Source organism: Diadema antillarum, unplaced genomic scaffold (assembly GCF_040938485.1).
Source record: "Diadema antillarum isolate AM-2024a unplaced genomic scaffold, OU_Dant_1.0 seq00002183_RagTag, whole genome shotgun sequence".
Classification (NCBI taxonomy): domain Eukaryota; kingdom Metazoa; phylum Echinodermata; class Echinoidea; order Diadematoida; family Diadematidae; genus Diadema; species Diadema antillarum.
The window spans coordinates 22,416-44,326 of NW_027272820.1; the positions used below are offsets into that span (position 1 = coordinate 22,416).

Sequence of the window (21,911 nt, forward strand, 5' to 3'; positions counted from 1 at the left end):
GCCATTATTATTATCCCAGCATTGCCAGGTACCCATTTATACACCTGGGTCGAGAGGGACATTGTGGGTAAAAACATCTTGTCCAAGGACGTAAGCACTGGGCGGGAATCGAACTCGGGTCCTCCGATCGGGAGTCGGGAGTCTTATCCACTATGCCACAGCGCCCCCACTATTATCAATAGGTGTAGGTGTATAGATTTGACTATGATATATTTACATAAGAAATTTTAACAAAATCGATCAAGAAACAAGGCCAGCATCGCACACACAAGCAGACCCTGTTAAATTTACCTTTTCATGTACTAGTATAAAGACGGAACAGCGAGAGCGCCACCACCAAAAACAATATACACCAATTGTAGGCATCTTCATTTCACTATAATGCACCTAATTTGCCAAATTTGAAGAAAATCTGATAAGAAATGTGGCTTATAGAACGCACACAAGAAATGTAGATTGGCATCCAAGTCGGAACACTGAGGGTGCTGTCACCACAAACTGTTGTGTCCTTCATGTAGAATGACCACCCATACACCTCCTTAGCAAGTGTGAATAAAATCTTTTGAGTAACAATCAAGTTATTGCATAAATAAGCACTTTTGCAAATTTTGACATGATCAGGGTGACCTTTTGACATGATCAGGGTGGAACAGTGAGGGCATCACTATCAATAGGTATATGTGAATAGATTTGACTATGATACATTTACATACCAAATTTGAAAAAAAATCGGTCAAGAAACAAGGCCAGCGTCGCACACACAAGCAGACCCTGTTAAATTTACCTTTTCATGTATAAAGACGGAACAAGAGAGGGCGCCATCACCAAAAACAATAGGTGTCTTCGTTTTACCATAATACACCTTCATGCCAAATTTGAAGATGATCGAAGAATAACAGCAGCCAATAGAGCGCTCACAAGAAAATCTCTGTGGCGGACACGGCGCAACGAGGCCAAACCCATAGTATCCTCCGAACTCTGTTCAGGGGATATAATTACTTATCTATCATGTACTATTTTGTGTTCTTGACATTTATGTTAGTAAAAATCTCGCATTGAATTTTGTTTTGTTTGTTTTGTTTTGTTTTGTTTTTTTGACGATTAAAAATGAATTGCAGTTAATTGAATTGAATTGAATGAAATGTCATTTCAATCATGATTTCAAAAGAACATCAGCTTCAGAAAGTGGCTTTATTGTCAGGTCAAACAACATGACTAGCAGTTTGACCCACTATTTGCCGAAAATGACTATCTTAGCCTATTCAGTATTGAAAAATTAGTCTGTTGATAGTGCATTTATTCTTTTACATTTCAGGTCATTGTGATTTTATACCGCTAGGTTTTGACAGACAAAAGATGAAATAAAAAATGGTCGCCCAGACTGTTAAAGCATTCTCGGCTTCATTCTGGCATGCCCGTCTCATCTCCAGGCCATTAAACTGAGCATTCCCAAACGGCGGTAGCAATAGGGTAAGAATGCACATTCTCAAGTGCATGCTACTGAGATAAGAAGGCAATCTGAGCGCATTCTAGAATGCCAGTGAATAATTGTCTGTAGTGCCTTAAATATCTTCATTGTCTTTGTCAACGTAATTACAGTTTGAACCACTATTTAGCAGTATCAAGAAATTATTCTGTTGGTAAACAGTTCAGTCATTGTGAATTAAAAAAAGCTGGGGTTATGGCAACTCCTAAAGTGCTTTTTGTTATTTACGATTTACCGTGGTACCTAAACTCAGAATGGCAAGACTTAAGGGCTTTTTACACTTGTGTTTCTTAACCCCGGACTTTCTCTGACCCAGGACTATCGTTAGTCCCGTACCAATTTTTTCAGCTTTTTACACTCGCCAATTAGTCCCGTACTATCTCTTGTCCGGGGCTAAGGAGAAAACTGACCTTTTTACACTCGTATTTCTTAGCCCCGGACTTTCCAAACCACATGAATATTCATAATTACGCTGTGTACTGTACACGTACACGCACGCACCGGCAGCACTCGATTACCTCGTTTCTGATTGGTCAGTGAGGGTCGGACTTCGTCTCCGTCGCTTAGCCCAGGATTATTTTTTCGTTCTGTTTACACTCACTTGCTTGGCACCGCAATTGCGGTGCTAACCCCTGCTATTTTGCAGGGCCAGATAGTACCGTACTATCGGTGGGGCTAGCCCACTTTGGCAAAAACGAGTGTAAACAGAAAGTGGGCTAAGGATAGTCCCGTACCAACGGTGGGGCTAAGGCCCCCCCTTAGCCCCACCGTTGGTCCAGGGCTAAGCAAAATTTTACAAGTGTAAAAAGCCCTTTATAGTCACATCTGGGGCATTTTCCAATTTTGACCCCAATTTGTAAAGAGAGACTTGTGTAGTGTATGGGCAACCTAAAAAAAAGAAGAAAATAAACCTTTTAGCTATTAGAGTGGTCATGACACCTACACATATTTTGTTTTTCCTCTGGATGTAGTAGATGTTAAGGCTGGGAGATGACATTTCAGATAATTTGTGGTGACATTTGACCATGGACAATTCACCTAAAATAATGGTACACTTGTACCACTAAATCCTAAACTAACTAGCCATGGTCTAGATGCCTTATTCATGGCCGGGGAATGTATCATTATTTAGTTTTTATTTTTTAGTACGGCACACTGCAAAAATATGTCTACAAATTCGTCTGTTTTTGCCTCATATTGAACTGTCACAAATGTGTTGAGTGTTTACTTTCTTTGAACTGGGTTTCATTTGGATGAATGGCTTAAGTGTTTATAAATGAGAGCAGGTCAAAATGTGGAAAAAATGTAACATTTGAATATATTCCCTGTGCTGTTTCACCTCTTGGCCAGAATCTTTCCCTACAGAATCACTGTACAGTAATGAATGCATATTATGCATTGAGTAATCATCAAGGTATGGAGAAATACACGTAGTAGAATTCTAGCATTTTAATTTGACCTTTGACCCCCATGACCCCGCCCCCCCCCCCCCCCAAAAAAAAAAAAAAAAAAAAATCACTTTCTGGCAGTACATGCATATGTGCTACATTAAGTTTCATGAAGATACATGTACCTTGAACCATTTCTGAGATGTATGGAGAAAAAAGTGAAATTTTAGCATAATATTTCACTTGACCTTCAACCTATGATTCATGGCCCACAATTTTCCCTAGGTAATTTTTATCTGGTAATGCATGTATACACTACATTTCAAGAAAAAACAAGGAAAAGTAGAAATTACGCGGTGCATAATGTCCCCTTCGGAAGTAGCATTTAGTAGCAAAATGTACAATATAGGTCAAAAATCAAGGTCAAAGGTCAAAGAAGTCAAAGGTCAAAATTCTGTGTAGAAGCTTAGTTTTGAAGCCCTCACCAAGTGCCATCACATAAAGCAAACGGAATCGAAATCGGGTTAGAAATGGCGAAGGAGTAGCATTTTGTAGCCAATGTACAATATAGGTCAAAAATCAAGGTCAAAGGTCAAAGAAGTCAAAGGTCAAAATTCTGTGTAGAAGTTTTGAAGCCCTCACCTAGTGCCGTCACATAAAGCAAACGGAATCAAAATCGGGTTAGAAATGGCGAAGGAGTAGCATTTGGTAGCAAAATGTACAATACAGGTCAAAAATCGAGGTCAGAGGTCAAAGAAGTCAAAGGTCAAAATTCTGTGTAGAAGTTCTGAAGCCCTCACCTAGTGCCATCACTTAAAGCATACGGAATTGAAATCGGGTTACAAATGGCGAAGGAGTAACATTTTGTAGCAAAATGTACAATATAGGTCCAAAATCAAGGTCAAAGGTCAAAATTCTGTGTAGAAGTTTTAAAGCCCTCACCTAGTGCCATCACATAAAGCAAACGGAATCAAAATCGGGTTAGAAATGGCGAAGGAGTAGCATTTTGTAGCCAATGTACAATATAGGTCCAAAATCAAGGTCAAAGGTCAAAATTCTGTGTAGAAGTTTTGAAGCCCTCACGTAGTGCCATCACATAAAGCAAACGGAATCGAAATCGGGTTAGAAATGGCAAAGGAGTAGCATTTTGAAGCAAAATGTACAATATAGGTCAAAGGTCAAAGGTCAAGGTCAAAGGTCACAATTAAAATTCTGTGTAGGAGTTTCAAAGCTCCCATGTAGTGCTATCATATAAAGCAAACAGAATCAAAATCGGGTTAGAAATGGCGAAGGAGTAGCATTTTGAAGCAAAATGTACAATATAGGTCAAAGGTCAAGGTCAAAGGTCACAACTGAAATTCTGTGTACAAGTTTAAAAGCTCCCATGTAGTGCTATCATATAAAGCAAACAGAATCAAAATTGGCTCATAAATGACAGAGAAGTAGCAAATTAAACACTTTGATCACACACGGACGCACAGACGGACGGACGGACGGACGGACAGACGGACGGACACACAGACACACACAAGTACGGAGCCCGTTTCATAGTCCCCTGCTCGAACTCGTTCGGCGGGGACAACTAGAAATGTCGCTATGGCGACTGGTATGCCTCCGCCATAATGTATAATTCTCCTAATAGGTCTATAGTACGTCTTGACAATGTGTGATGACAGTTTCATCTAATTGGCAAAATATTAAAATGACATGTTATAATGTGTTGAGTGGTCACTTTCCTTGAACTAGATTTAATTGGATGAATGGCTACATTTTCTAAGAGAGCATGTATTTGGGGATTTGAGGACTTTAAGTTGACTTTTAACCCTTTTATAAGTCTATGCATTGGGCGATTTCAAGGTATAGAGAAAAGTGTAATTTCTGTATCAAATAGTAAATACATGTAGTTAGAATTTTGACCTGGCTTTTAACTCTATGACATTAAAATTCTCAAGAGAATCACTGTCAAGCAGAACATGCATAAATATTAGTTTCATGATGATACTTTCGGCTACTTCTGAGATATGGAGGAAGAAGTAAAATCAAGCACATTCACTTGAACTTTGACCTTTCGGCCTTAGACCTTCTTGGCGAAAAACTTCCCAGAGAATCTCTACTGGGTAATACATGTATACACCAAGTTTCAAGAAAAATTTTGCAGGCATTGCATAAATACGTATGATGGAAAAAGTCAAATTTTATGAGTTGACCTTGACCTTCGACCCCATATCTTGACCTCATGACCCCAAAATTCCCTAGATAATCCCTCCCAGTCAGTAAATGTATATGTACTATGTTCCATGAAGAAACCTGGAACGCTTTCCAAGATACTATGGAGAAAAAGATGAAATTTTAACATTTTCACTTGACCTTTGAACTTTGACCTCATGACCCAAAACTCTCACTAGAGAATCTAAATTGGTTAATACTTGTATGCACTACGTTTCAAGAAAATACCTTCAGGCATTGCATAGATATGGGGGAAATAGTGCAGTTGACCTTGACATGGTAGCAGGTTGACGGACAGATGGACGGATGGTCAGAGAAACTGAAAACATAGCACCTCTAGGCACTTTCATGGCGGGGGGGAATAAAAAGGAAACAGCAAGAATTCAGTGTAATAATTGTTTCAGTTTATGTTCAATGCTTGAGAACAAATGTCACAAGAGATATCATGCAGGTAAATAAAAATTCAACTCCAAATTCTCAGTAGGAAATTTTCAACGAGGTTTTATTGTATCGGACAGTTCATTTATCCACAGCAAATGTTATCATTTTACAAACATCACTGTGTCATACAGTAATTCTTTGATACATAAAATGTGAGTGCAATTACTATCTCTGTCTCAATTTTTGTTCCCACAAAGCGTCAAAATTGATTTTGCATGCCCTTCAATGATGCTAACAACAACCACACTCTATGATAGAGTGTGAATAAGTTATTTTTGAAAGAACCATGGTTTTATCAGCCATTGCAAAACTGACCAGAATTATTACCTTTGCTGAGAAAAAGAAATACTGTTCTTGCAGCAGATAATGAATTGAACAAATACAATGAGCATCTCTTTATTGTCTCTCTAAAAACATACACCCTCCCATTAAATAGATCAGCACCATGATAATTTGTGTATATAAGTTGTACAACAACAAAAACTGCACAATACATACATAACTTTTGCATCAAGCTATACATGCGCATGTAAATCAATGTTGATTATACTCGAAGGCACAGGCTTTTACTATGATTGTTTCTAAGCTACTTCATTAATTAATTACCAGAATTCAAACATCTATGATTTGGTATGGTCCTTGTTTGCATATTCAACATGACTACAATACACACCTAGAATCTACACATGAATCATATGACAAATATAAGCAGGTAATAAGAGGTGAAAAATACATTCTTTGTAATGCTGATGATTAAAAAAAAAAGGATGCTTCATCTTAAAACAGGCAAGTCTTATAAGTTCATGCCTCATATAAAACACAAGCTTGAATTTCCCAAAAGCAGTTGTAACACTTCACTAAACAACAAAGTGATAAAAGATTGTTTTTTTTTCTCTCTACATGAATCACATGTTAAAATAATCAATTTGCTCAAATAGCACTGTGTACAGGAAGTTTGTTTGATTTCATCTCACAGAAGAAAAAAGTGCAGCATGTGTGAAAAGCACCAGGAACACTACCCTCTGGAGTGCTCCCTACAGTGGGGCGAAATGACCCTGGTCTGATGGAGGTAACACATGGAATAAATTGCTGACAAAAAATATTGTTATAATACCTGTTCCAATGAGACAACAAGACTTGTCACACCAAGTCTCAACATCTTTTCATCCAAAGTATGGAGGACAATTGATGCTATGTGGGTTATAAAACAGATGCGAAGGCAACAACACAATATCATACCTACTGTACATTTGCATATGAAATCAAAAGAACAGGTGTTTTGGGACCACTGTGAAATTGAACACAGATAGGTCGATTTGGAGGGCATCTAAACAGAGCTTATCCTAGTTCCTGTAAGATGACTGAACACAGGGAATGCCACTGTTCGGCTACCAGCCCACAGAGAGGTTAGCTCTCAGCTACTGTGGGACATTGAGATCCTGTTCATGTACTTTGAAATTTATCATCTAATAATCTGCACTCATTATGTTTTGAAAATAAAACAACAGCTCACTTGAGCCTCTGGCCCCAGTGAGATAAAAAGGGGGAAGTACTATAATACAAGGGTAAAATATGGAAAATGTCACATGCAATGTGACTAAAGTTTTCAATGCAGAGCACTTTGACTTCTTGTTTGTTGCCTGGCCTTGCAATGGTATAGGGGAACCTTGTTGCAATAAGGACATCAAAAACCATGACACCTTATCATATCACTTTTCACCTTCCACACATGCTTGCAGAGTATTGCCTGAGAACAAAGCAAACTTTTGGGGGTGGGGGCAGCTTTGAGGGCCTATGGGGGACATGGTATCCATTTGTATCACACTGTACCTGCCAAGTACACTGCATTTAGATAATTTGACTCTGCAGTTAAAAAACAATTAAGATTAAAGTATTAAGAACTGGCCCACAATCTGGTACCGCCTGACCCCTGGATCTATGATAAATGAGCGTGAAAGTATATTCACAAATGTACAGTGTATTTACTGAGGGTATTTCTGATTTTAGACAAGTTGTTTGTTTGTTTGTTTGGTTTTTTTTTTTTTTTTTTGCTTCTCTAATAAGGGGTTCTGGAGTCCATGAAATGAATATGTATTGTCACCCTAGTGATAATGCTGGCCAAGTCTGTTGACAAATTTGACCATGTATTTTCAAGAAGCAGAAAAAAAAAAATTGGGTGCTAACTATCCCCCCCCCCCCATACACACATTAACATAGGGTTTTGTGCCTCTGAGGCTGCCTAAGAAGGGAATTGTGCATAATTATACAAATACATTTTCTATACCCTAGCCACAACACTTGTCAAATTTGGTGAAAATCTGAACATACATTTCATAAAGAAGATCAAAATGTGAAAATTAGCCCCAATTTGGTCCCCCACCACGCCCATCCCTTTATATGCTACGATCAACAATGAACTTACTTATCGCACTAACTTAGCTTATGTGACTGGAGACAATGGTTTCAGGCAAAAGTCTGGAATTTTGAAAATTCATTTTTTCATAGAATCACTTTGCCCATTTACTAAGCTTTACATTGATATAAAACACTTGTATTCTCCGGTACTGTAAGTGGTCATATAAAGCGGAATATAATGCACTTTTTGATTTGTTAGCCTGACAAAATTGTGAGAAAATGGGCTTTGAAGATTCCCCTCATGCTCAAAGACAATGCCCAGCGGCAATGCGAGGTGAGAATCACCCATTCGTACAATGGTGCCAATCGAGATTAAGCTCCGCCTCTAGCAACCATAGCGGCTTCTGATTGGCTCACTGAGAGAGTCAAATTTCCCGGGCACCTTCCTCGGAACTCAGTGTATGGAGCCGAATGCACAATTCGTTTCGCTCGGGTTTGTTTACAAGTACGTCTTTCAAGATGGCGGATACGATAAATTACAAGCTGCTGGTTGCATGTGTATGGTGCACGTATTACTCAATGGCAGCCACACGCTATGCCTGTGTGTATACGTCACGGGAGCGGGTAGCACTTTCCACATCTTTAAAAATCACATTTTCATAGCGGTTGATTTGTCTGTTGTAAATTTCGTCATAGGGACCCTTTCAAAGGCAGAAACATGAAAAGAGTCACGCTTCCTGTTTTTTTTTTTTCAAGCTGTGAATGTGATGCATTGTGCGGTAGACAAGCAAGCAAACAAACGAACAAACAAACAAACATGACTTTACTTAGTTTGGTGCAATTTTGACGTTTACTACTGTGCATTATTTGAATACTGGTCATTTATGACCACTCCCTTTCTCTCTTCTGCTGTCTTTTTGAGTCAACCTGCTGTCATATTTACTAAAAGCACAACTAAAAAGTCAGGTTCCAATCGTATGTTGCACGATCTGTGTGGCGATTTGTCACTCTGATACGCTTAAACCATGTTCCCTATCGTATCTATTTTTCATGTTAAGTTAGTGCTGCCTAGTGTTGCTGTTCACTTTTTGTTTCACTTCCGTTGTCAAACATTGCGTAGAAAAGCTCGGATAGAAAGACAAACGAAGAGTATATACTAAAGACCAAGCGTACTGTTATCTATTGTAGCAACAACAATGGAGCATGCATGCGTGGACAAAAAACATTTTCAACATGCCGCGAGGCGTATCGCCAAAAGCCGAACTATGTAAATGTGTGTGATGCACTATCCAATCGCATGCGAGATGCCTCGCCGTAGCAACACTAGGCATAGTGGCGCGGTGTTTGACAGAAGATCGAAACTGATTAGTGGGATCCAACAAAGGGTGTTTAAAATTCCATTTTTGGTAGGAAAAACTTAGTGTTATGCTGTGAAATTTAGTGTAGGTGTACAAAACATATCAAAGATTCAATTTCTGAAAAAACCCAAAATCGATAAAAATAATGGTCAAAATCTTTGTACCCCGCCTAGGAGGGAATTTGCTCTTGCGACTTTTGCCTGAAACCGTTGTTGCGGGTCACTTATTACATGAGGTTTGAGAGAAGATTTGCAAAGATTCCTTAATTGGGGGTTTGTCTGTAACCCCCCCCCCCCCCCCCCCCCCCCCATCAGCCATTGGCTCAGGCGAGCTACAAATAAAGAGTTTATTTATAACAAGGTTCCATTGAAACCATCATTGGATATAACAAGTCATGCCTGGCTTGATTTAGCACCATATTGGAAAGTAATTTTTGGCCTTTGAGTACGACTGAGTGTAGATAATGTCAAGGGTTTACAGTTCATACTAACTTAGCTCATTACCAACTTGACATGCTTTCTGTAATAGGCATAATCTGTTCTATCAATTCTTGTTCTTTGTATGAAATCTGCATACACACATTTAGTACTTCACAGAATATACATAAGACATTAAATAAGGAAGGCACATACAACAAAAAATACAAACATGTATATGTTCCTCCACAGAAAACTCAATAGTTGATATGTACAAGAAGTTTATAAAAATGTGATGTGCCCATTCAGCAACATCAAGATAACTACATGGGATACATCAATAAATTAATATACAGCACCAGATTTCGTTTTCGATCAAATCAACTCTGAATTTTGAATATTCCACATCCATAAATGTTAGTTAGAATCCTAACGATGTTAACATCACATGTACTTAGAAGAAACATAAGTAGTAAATAGTGAAGTGCTGTCTTTTATCTTCCATACACAACAGAAAAAGCAGACTGTCAATAAATGAGTTCTAAAATGTTGAAAACCTCAAAATACCTTAAAAATATTGTTTACCAAAGATTCTAAGACATAAACTTAAGATCAAATTGTGTAAAATAATAGAGATAACTAGAACACTAACTTCCCCTAACTTACTCTACTTATGTCTGCATATCGACAGAAATATTGGTCTCGGCTTATTTCAATCAGATGCAAATAATGCAGTATGACAAGGGACCAGTAAATACAGTTTGTATGCATTGTAACTGGAATTACCATTTTCAACTCTTTGAAACAGATGACATTAACCTTGGCACCTTTTTCCCAAAAAATTGACAAGTTTAAATAGAAAAGCTTGTGCAAGGTTATTTCATTTGTACTGATAAGAAACTAACAAACTTCTGAGACACATTTGCATAATCTATAGCCTGTATGTTCCAAAGTACATACTAGATATGATGCCTTGCAAAACAGAATTTGAGACAGTTATTTAACTTACAAAGGCACACCCAAAAAAAAAAAGGAAGGAAATCACTACAAGTGTGAATCCTCATCAAAATTGACAGTTCTTTACATTAACTGCTGCAACTGCTTCTTCATACAGGTTCACATTGTGTGGGGCCTGTTCACCTGTCTGCATTCTGAGGTCTCCAAGGCAAGCCTCAGCACCTTGGGAATACTTGCCTCCTGTCAGGACCTCTACATCTGGTGCTGTACCTGGAAAACGGGATAACCACATGGGAATTATCTCCTGATTTGATATCATTCTAATTGAGGTACGGTATACTTGAAAACATAATGATCAATGAGAATGGATAAAACATTCAGAAGATTTGATCAAACAAAATACACTTTCATAAAATTCTACAATTTGAATCCATCATATAATTTATCATAACGATAATTTTGACTCTCTCTCTCTCTCTCTCTCTCTCTCTCTCATGTATATCTCACTAGGATCTATATTTGCAATACCTTACAAGAATGAATGAACAGCAAAGTCAGGCAACTTTTACCGACAACTTCATGTACATAAAAATCATTCCAGTAGAAATCTTACCAAGGAAGATTGATCCCTTGACATTAAGCATTTGAAGAGTGCCACCAGACTGGCCCCTGACTAAATCTTCTTCATCCACCATCAGAGTTCCTTGCTGCCCACGCCTTTAAAAGAGTGTGAATAAATTGATGCCAGGTTCAATCATTGATGATTTTTACAGTAACGTGCATTGCTTGTAAGTGGAGACATGTAGGAAATCTTGTCAAATTGCCACAGTTTCAACCAGAACGTTTGATCACTTGAATGATATGTGACATACCCTGACAAGATTGTTGTGGTCTACATGTATACATATATTAAATTATTTCAATAAGAAATGCAAAAAAAAAAAAAAAAAAACTCCACCCCACAATTACATAAAAAAAGGCAAAAATTTAATAAACGAGACAAATGAAGCAAAGATGATAAATTCACCAAACATGCTACTACTGCTCTGTAAGACATCTGCGTGAATATTGATTATAAACATAGAAAGCAGAATATGTTACACTAGGAACTTCAAAGAAATGCAAGTTCAAAAACGCTATCGCTTCAGTTTATTCAAGAGTCAAGTGAAATAACTGTCTATTGCTTTGAAAACTGCATTGTTTGCTCAATTTTGAACTCTAACTGTTTTCTTTGTTCAAGCTCATCTGAATAGGCAATTATAGGTTCAACCTAACAGAATTACAATGACAGGGAGAGGAATTTCATAAAACCAAGATCAATTTGATGGACATTTTTTTGTTATCACATTCCCCATGTATGGCAAGTGGCGTACTACACTTACCTTGTTACTGTGATGTTGTGCAGGTTGCCATCGTCAACCCTGACAGTAGACTCAATGTTGGCCTCACCACTGCCCAGCTGATAGCTACAATGGTGACACAAAAACTCAAATCTTGAAGGATTCTTAAAGGACAAGTCCACCTTCATATACACAAGGATTGAGAGAATGCAGCAATATTAGTAGAACACATCAGTGAAAGTTTGAGGAAAATTGGACAATCCGTTCAAAAGTTACGAATATTCAAAGTATCTGCGCAGTCACTGCGGGAAGAGAAGACTACTCCAGTGTATGATGTCACGTGCGTACAACTACATATGTACATAAGGAAAATAAAAGGAGAATTTCACAAAACTTTAACTTTTGAATAACGTGCACACTTCTTCGACTTGCTACTGACGTATGTTAAGGGTAATATTATTCCCCCTGCCTTCTGAAAGACAGAAGTCGAGTGTTCTTTTGTTATGCAAGAGAAATGGAAATATGTTGAATTTTCTTTATTCTTTCTTTATATCGTTGTACCCATGTGACATCACAAGCTATAGTAGTCTTTTCATCCAGCCGTGACTGAGCAGAAACTTCAAAAATTCATAACTTTTTAACGGATTGTCCGATTTTGCTCAAACTCTCACTGATGTGTTCTACTAATATTGCTGCATTCACTCAACCCACACGTCTATGAAGGTGAACTTGTCCTTTAAACTCTATGCATGCTTTCCTCGAATCAACACCTTCAATTTGAATACTTTGTGGTGTCCACTGTACACCTGCACAGTATCACCCAAGTACCAAATAACCATGACAACAATAACCAAGAAACAATTCTTTTGTTGTTGTCCTAAAAGATGCATTTTGGTCTAAACTGACTTAATATGTAGTTTAAATCAAAACAATGTTTTAATCATAGTCCATGGAATAAAACAAATATGATACTTGTGCACCCTTCATATGCGAGTATCAGCAGGCACTCAATATTGGATGTCCTTTTTGTGTAAACAATGTGTCAAGTGCATTTTCCAAGCTGATATTTGCAGAATCCACAGATTAGATACAAACTCCCTTTGTTCAATCCAGCCTACATATTTTTTCAGCTTGTCAGTTCACCCGTCTGTCTGAGATCTTCTTATCAAAGAATAAAATACTGATGGATTCTCTTCGTACCTGGCCTACTGCACAAGGTGAAGATGCACTTAGTTGCTGTATACACCACATGTTTAGGAGGCCTTTTTTTTTTTTTTTTTCCTAATCAGGACTTACAAACAATTTAGCAAGTGGTTGAATTTGCATGGAGTATGCAGCAATAAGATTTTTGGCAAAACCCCTCAAAGTCAAAAGTCATAGGTCGTTGAACTTTGGATACATATTGATTTTTTTTTTCTCCAGCTGAAACTGCTTCTGGGAATATCCAGTAGTAATGTACAGTACTGTAATTGGTAGGAAGGGAAAAAAATGACACTTCTCTGAAGTGATTGTGATGAGAGGTGAAAGTTCACAGTTAAAGGTCACTGTACCATAGCAAAATTAAAAGGGTCAATTCCAGAAACAGATGGACAATAACAATCATTTCCATGAAACAGTAGTGGTGAAAGGTTAAAGGTCAAGATCAACAGGGAGGAAAAAAAAAAGTGATTTTTCAGCAATATTTCAGCTAGAAATGTCTACTGGTGATGTATCAGAAATGCAGAAATGAATTGATATTGATGGAAGTTGTCATAGGTTGAAGATGATGGTCATTGGTCACTATACTTAATGTCATAATGTGGGAGCAAATTTCTCTGGGTATAAGCATCATAATGTAATTTGGTGTTATGGATACAAATTAAATGATAAGTATTCCTTTTGGGCAAAGAGTGCTGGGGTTAATCCTTGGTCTGTGGACAAGATCAATAAGCTTTATCTAAATGCAAATGTACACTAGGGTCATATACCTGTGGAAATATAGTGGCTGCATTCGTGGCAGGGACATCCTAGTCAACTGAAAATGGCAGTCAAATTGCTTATTTTTATAAGAAAGATTCTGAACAGAAATTCCAATTGTTCAAATTCATGAAATTCGTCCATCATGATGTTTTCATGGCAACTGATTGACAGATTGTGTAGACTGATTTAAAAAGCTCACATGTAATCATTCATAAACAGTAGTTTCACTTTTGTAAAAATTCCTTCCATCACACTATCATCAAATATGTGAACTGACAAGGTACTATTAAAAAAACTTTCATGGGTGTCTACACCAGCAGGCATTCGTGGTTGTACGATTATGGATAAAACAGTGTTGTTACAGTCACAAACATAAACAGAATGGCCACATACATTATTTGACTGGATCAACTGTCACAGCTCATTACCTGAATACAATGTAACCATCCCGAAGACCAACAGCTATAAAGTCTTTCCGTTGTCCAGATGAACCTTCGGCCTTTGTAAGAAAGAATATAGAGGATGTGCACAAACTTCATTAACACAAACTTCATTTACGTCGATGCAGGTTACAAAAACTTTTTTTTTTCCTTTTCATTTTTATTGATCAAATATAAATGGTTGTAAAAACTTCATGGCATTGACAAAAATATATGATGCACAGATTCTTCATACCCTTGATATGTATACTGGGTGTCGAGTTCTTTAACCCGTTGAGGACAAGTCCCAAGTATACTCGGGCAAGCGTCTATGGGAAATGCGTGTTGTAGCAAAATCAAACTGTCCTCAACGGGTTAAAAGTACCTGAATGTTAGAGGGCAATTAAAAGGGGATTTGAACTTTGAGCAATACATAAAAATAATGCAGAACACAATCGCTCACCCATTTTCACATAACAGCTGTACATGATGTAAACAAGATTATCGTGGTAACTCAATTACCACTGAAAACTCATTAACATTGAATTACTGAATCAGGTTATTTAGTCAATATTAATATGGAGGAGAAGGAAGAACATGATATGATAGCTAGCAGGCATTTGAGAAAAAACTCCAGTTGATGCAGAAGTTGCACTATCTCTTCATATTTCCACTTATCTAAATGGTTGTTGGAAAGTCTTCCTCATTTGTCCTAGTCAATGATGTTTCCACATCTGACATGAAAAGAAGACCAAAATGACATAATTTGATTCTGCAATTTCTCCTAATCTTGTCTGCGCTCTCTAGTGGATGCTAGGCCTTAATGACTAATTCACTAATTATCCTTGTACTATGCCATCTAATTAGATTAAATCTAATAACATGACATGTATTAAAGATAAAACAACTCTTCCGAGAACATTTCAGAGTGTATACTTGTAAAAATAAACTGATCCTACATGAATACTTACGACACCCTGCCACAGGATCAAGCCATCAGTGGAGCTTGTCACCAAGCTGAATCTAACAACTTCTTCAAGATTACTCCTGTAATTGAAAGTGTTCAATTCAATTCAATTCAATCATAGTTTATTTCCAATCATCGAAAAAAAAACAAAACATAGTACAAAGTGTACATGTGTTGAAATAAGGTTCAAACGTTTGCAAAAGATTCATGTAATATATATACGAGACAAATTATAGAACAACATATAACATGTACAATATTTAGGAAAAAACACTGTATAAATTCACTAAAAAGCAAGTGTTGTAACAAGTGTTGTAACAAATGGTACACCTAATCAGTAATACCTCTTTCTCTAATTGTGAATTGCAAATTGAATGATTGACTTGATAAGACTGGATACATGTATGATCTAATATGTGTAAAAATGTAATTATGAAAAACTTCATATCATCAGCTACTACAGCTGTATGTGTGTGCATATATGAGTGTTTGTGGATGTAATGTATAATCCAGAAAAAAACAACAACAAACTTTTAGACTAGTATGGTTAAACACACCTTTTAACATTTTTATTTGCATACATTTGTCTAAACTAGTTAAAAAGAATTTTTTTTTTTTTACTTTGACACTATTTCTTGCCATTAAACATACCTATTCTACCTTACTTGACAATCACATAAACATACCACAATACTGCATATACATGTACCTGTTGTTCTTGTGTAACTTGAATCATTAGGAATATTTTTACAGATCTGAGTAATCGAATCTATTGTGGTTCAAGGTTGCTGGACCCTTTGCAGATTGTCTTCATACTTAACATCACCAAATGGAAGGCTCACAGAATTTTTTTATGCTTTATTTCTGATACCTATGACTCTTGGAGAAAGGAAGTAGATTCCATATCAAAATTCATGAGTGCCAAACACCTATTTAAATAATTTCACAGAATCAATGAAAAAAGAGGAAAAAACAAAACAAAATAAAACAAGGGCACTCAGCATGACTCAACAAAAAATGCTAATTCCGCTTGCTTTTCTACATCAGTTTATTCCATGAGTAAAGAATGTGCAAAATTATTATTTTTTTTTACTGCTTTCAGTGGTTCTCTCTGATGTTTATGTACACTATGCTCTCTGAATCAAATTCACTACTTCATCTGTTGGTCAACAGATTTTATCCATAACTAAGTTAAACAGCATTCATTTTATGGATTGAGTGAGTTATTTTGACATATCCTTTCATAATATCTTCAATAATCTCTGCTTCTACTCAAACTGTAGAGAACAAGAGACCCGCGGGTCACGCGCTCACCTGAGTATCGCAATTTCACCTTCCATGCATTCTTGCACACTCTTACCTGAGAACATTGGAAACTTTAGGTCTGCATATGGATCCCTCCCCCCCCCCCCCCCCCTCAACTCAGGGGGGGGGGGGGGAGGGGGCAGGCAGTCCTGGATCTGAATCTGCAATTAACAAACTTGGAACTAAAGTCATTAATGTACAAACTCATGGTATTAACTTTGCTTTATCATTTCTGGTTCTAGAGCAGAAGATTTTAAATATTCCTTAATGTGGGGGGGGGGGGGGGGGGGGGGGTGGGCCCCCTAGGGGGCCCCAAGAGGGACATGGTGCCCATTTGAAGGAATTGAGATTCTATCCCCCTAGGGATGCTACCTGCTAAGTTTGGTCAAAATTCATCTTGAGGTTTTCAAGAAGAACATGTACAAGTCAGGCTCCATTACAAGTGTAGGACTTCTCCCCAGCCCTCTCCTGGGTCCTAAGGGCGGGGGTGGGGGGGGGGGGGGGGGGGGGTATGAATCTGCCAACCCCATGAACAAACTTGAAACTACAGTCATCAATGTACTTACTCACAGTATCATCTAAGCCCTATCACTTCTGGTTCTAGAGAAGATTTTTAAAGGTTCCTTAATTTTAGGGGGTTTGGCCCCCTAGGGACCCCCAGGTGGGCAACGGTGCCCATTTAAACAAATTAAGACCCTATCCCCCTAGGGATGCTACCTACCAAGTTTGGTGAAAATCAGACATGGCGATCTCAAAGTGAAGATGAAAATGTACAATTTAGGTCCCATTAGGACCCCTCCCCACCCCCTCCCCTGGGTCCCAAGGGGGGCACCCCTGATTCCCCCATGAACAAACTTGAAACTACAGTCATCAATGTACTTACTCATAGTATCATCTAAGCCCTATCACTTCTGGTTCTAGAGAAGATTTTTAAAGGTTCCTTAATTTTAGGGGGTTTGGCCCCCTAGGGACCCCCCAGGGGGGCAATGGTGCCCATTTGAACAAATTGAGATCCTATCCCCCTAGGGATGCTACCTACCAAGTTTGGTGAAAATCAGACATGGCGATCTCAAAGTGAAGATGAAAATGTACAATTTAGGCCCCATTAGGACCCCTCCCCACCCCCCTCCCCTGGGTCCCAAGGGGGGCACCCCTGATTCCCCCATGAACAAACTTGAAACTACAGTCATCAATGTACTTACTCATAGTATCAATTAAGCCCTATCACTTCTGGTTCTAGAGAAGAAGATTTTTAAAGATTCCTTAATTTTAGGGTGTTTGGGCCCCCCTGGGGCCCCCCAGGTGGGCCATGGTGCCCATTTGAACAAATTGAGATCCTATCCCCCTAGGGATGCTACCTGCCAAGTTTGGTGAAAATCGGTCATGGGGTTCTCAAGAAGAAGATGAAAATGTAAAAAGTTTACGCACGACGGACGACGGACGACGGACGACGCACGACGCACGACGGACGCCGGACGAAGAGCGATCGCAATAGCTCACTTGAGCCTTCGGCTCAGGTGAGCTAAAAACTACTTGTATACATCTAAACATATACCAGAATGTAATAATAATCTAAGCACTGTATATGAAAGCATGAGAGCAAGAATAAGTAATATATTGGAGTGATAGTGAAAACATGTTGCTGCCTGTTAACCCGTTCCTTCCACATTTCTCTAAATATTGTCAATGTCCTCAAACAAGATTCTTTTTGCCCATCGATAGAGAACGGATAGATTGGTAATCCACCTGTGCGAAAGCAGTCAAGCAGTGCATTCATCCCCTTCCAACGGTCAACTACATGTGCCCTTGAATAATAGAAATATCGATCGGGTGCGATGTATGAATAAAGCGTGTGCTGATGGGCTCACAGACTCTTTTGTTCTACACAAATCAAGCACCAGAATGCGATGACTGGGGTCAGCGAACACAGATATCTACTGTGATCAGCTTTAATCGCTAATGTACATGTTCATACGAGTTTTGTAGAAGAGCAAGGGCAAACTAAATCAGAACAAAGGTAAAAAATACTGTGATAAACAAATTCTTCCAACATAAAGAGAACAAGTGCTGATAGAATAAACTCTAACCTTTTTGTCAAACCCATTTTGGGGACTTTATAACACAAAGAAACATGAATTAATTTAGGCCACAAAAGCAGGCACTCTTGTCTTCATCTTGGGAACCTGGTATACCAGGTTCCCGTTAAGGAACGGGTTAATAAGTCACATATCCATAGTTACCCTTGTCTCCTTGGTAAGAGTGTCTTAGGTAGCTTGATGTAGCTGGTTGCACTGAAGGCAGCACTGTAGCTAAATTGTTCAACTATAAAGAAAACAAGAAAGGTGACTCATCAACAAATCACTCCAATGAACAGTGCCATTTGCAATTAATCATACAAGATATCAAAGAAACATAGTCACATAATATTACCACATAATGACAAAATTTTGTCAAGCATGTATGGACATAAATATTTGTTGCACTAGCATTTTCCATGCTCCACAAAGCTACATTTCGCGCTTGTAATTCTAAGCATCTGCAGTGTGCAAGAAGCTTCTTCACGTTTGATTTTGTCCCACCCAAATGATCCAAGCGGGTAGATAGAAATTAGATAATGAACTATTCTGCAAAACAACAGCAATCCATTAAGACAGCTCCTCACCACAATGCAATTTGATTCCAAGTCATATAAGAGCCATATTCAAAGGGAGTACACTAAAGTGCTGTGCATACAGCACATTCCAACTAACTTAGAGAGTTTTAAAAAAAAAACCACCAAAAAACCCTGAGTGCCTTTGTAAACAAGATACAAGTACCCATGCTGACTGCACACAAGCCACAACTGCACATATATCTTCTGAATCCCCTAATTCCTTTTCTACTTTAACTGGTGAGAAGTGTTTATTTCATTGTTGGAATGTGGAAAATGAAAAAAAAAAATCCTGTCTGTAGACAGCCACTTCAGACGCCATTATACATTTAACAGGAATATATCACTACCAATCATTTACACGTACAATGCAGCATTTTCACAATAAACGCCAACAAACTCTTTATTGCATCATGTGAAGTTAAAATGAAACTGTACCAGTGAAAGAATAAGACGAATTAAACACAAATTAATTTTGCCGAATGCTAAATGCATTATGAAAATTCAAATCAATGTCTTTTCTGATGCTTTACATTTTATACACATAATACATATGTTGCATTGACTTGCTAAGACAAGGTTTACATATTATGTACATCATCTGCATTGGCAACCACTATCAAGCGAGTCTTGCCCTTGTTTAAAAGGCACATTTCAAACTTTTGATAATACTCCAGTTTCATCGAGGTAATTTTGAGTATGCATAGGACCTATGTCATATTAAACAACAACACTGCATGGCTATCTGTTTAACTTGAGACACAAAATACGTACATTCAAAAAAGAGTCTCGAAAACTCCAGCCTGCCACTTATTATGTTAAAGGGACTGTACATCAGTACTTGTTGAGGTGGGGATTCATGTTTTGAACATTCCTAAGTGAGATAATGAGAAACCTCTTATGAAATATGAAAGATCATGTAATTTTAAGAAGGATTCAACGTTTGTTTGATGAAAATTTGTTTTCAAATGGCTGAGTTATCCCAAAAAAGTGATAATAATAAAAGGCGACAGGCTACGCCTATTATCAGGATCTCTTCTGTTTCACCTTGTTTTTGGATATTTCAGCCATTTCAAAACCGATTTTCATCAAATAAACTTTTGATACCCCTTAGAATTGCATGCTCTTTGACATCTCATAGAGTGGTTTCTGAATATCTTGCAAAACATTGTTGTAAAAGCTAAATCCTCACCTCAACCAGAACTGTACACACCCTTTAAATCTCATTGTTTATTCAGCTGGGATTACATTTTGACTTACCATTCTGGCAAGATGTACCAGAGAAGCCAAGTGGACACAGACAAATGTAGCCCCCATCTACTGGCTGACAACTGCCTCCATTGGCACAAGGCTGGTCCACACTGCACAGTCCAACTACAGACTCACAGTGGCGACCTATAACAAGAGCAACATGGATGATTTAGGAGACTTTGCCATTAAGGCAGTCACAGTGCTGCATTCATTGACTGGATTGTGTGCTGTATATAAATTTAGTTACTTTTCATTACAACTGATTGTATTGTGATAATTGTTGTGCCTTTCACGTGTAATTTCATGGGAGTACATTGCAAGTGATGATTGTATTCTTAATATTACTGCCACTTGGGGAAAGATAGAAAGAGAGAGAGATAGAGAAAATCAAAATCAAAATCTAACAAACCCCACTCAGACCATGACAAAGACTTTTAACTTACGGTGTGTGTGTGTGTGTGGGGGATAGTACCTTTCAGAATAGCAAGCCAAAGTGAGTACTAGTACTTTATGCACAACTTGTAGTGTATGAATCTACCTGTAAAGCCAGGGGCACATGCGCATGTGTACTCCAGGTTATCTTGAGATGGAGTGCAGGATGCACCATTCAGGCAAGGTTTTCTTTCACACAGCAGTTTGTCTGCACACTCCTCAATATTCACACTAGCTGATGCTCCTTCGATCAGATCCAAGGGGGAGCCATTGATTTCCACCTAGAAAAATAGAATTAACTGGAAATTATACAAGACTCAAGTAATCTTTCACACAAGCAAACAGTTATTGCAACCAGAGAAAATAAAAACAAGTCATAACTGTTTCCATGTCAGGTTTCAAGAAATGAAACAACACACTACAACTCATACATCACATATTAGTGGGATTCATACGTATCCAAATTAGTGGGATACAATTCTCAAGATTTGTATCGCGATCGTAATCTCGAGATTTTTGCACGTGTGGACACAAAAATCCCCTGTATTACCACAATTGGCATCGCAATGTTAATCCCACAAAATCTTGCGCTTATTTCTAAGTTAGCACAATAATTTGCCTAACGGTGACCATGTGAACGCTTGACTAAATAATCTTGAGATATTGTATCCCATTATTCAAAGCACACATCACAACAGCGGGTGCACCACCACGACAGCGTGTGCACCACAACACTGATGCGCAAGAACAAAAGGGCAAAGAGAAGCGCATGCAGTGAAGCGCACTGTGTGTGCCAGTTTGGCAGACTTCATGCATACCCCGATTTGTTGGCAAATTATCATGACTGGCAATCAGCAGGATATTTCTGTCCATGTGAACGCTTGCAAAAAATCCCAAGATTTGGATTATGATTTGCTTGACTTTACACTTCCATCAAGTCAACTTAACACAGAATACAGAC

The 21,911-nt window shown here is 38.2% G+C and overlaps 1 protein-coding gene across 1 annotated transcript in view; it reads right to left on the bottom strand.

Annotated features, from left to right (window-relative positions):
• Positions 1-9,582: 9,582 nt before the first annotated feature.
• Positions 9,583-21,911, bottom strand: part of LOC139714170 (basement membrane-specific heparan sulfate proteoglycan core protein-like) — a 104,345-nt gene continuing 92,016 nt past the window's right edge. Inside the window, exons 63-70 of the mRNA XM_071625887.1 lie at positions 21,057-21,231; positions 20,528-20,662; positions 18,858-18,939; positions 15,317-15,392; positions 14,355-14,425; positions 12,010-12,093; positions 11,241-11,344; positions 9,583-10,897 (exon numbers count right to left, since the gene is read on the bottom strand). Coding sequence (XP_071481988.1) covers positions 10,734-10,897; positions 11,241-11,344; positions 12,010-12,093; positions 14,355-14,425; positions 15,317-15,392; positions 18,858-18,939; positions 20,528-20,662; positions 21,057-21,231 — 891 coding nt within the window. The 3' untranslated portion in view covers positions 9,583-10,733. The remainder of the gene's footprint in view (positions 10,898-11,240; positions 11,345-12,009; positions 12,094-14,354; positions 14,426-15,316; positions 15,393-18,857; positions 18,940-20,527; positions 20,663-21,056; positions 21,232-21,911) is intronic.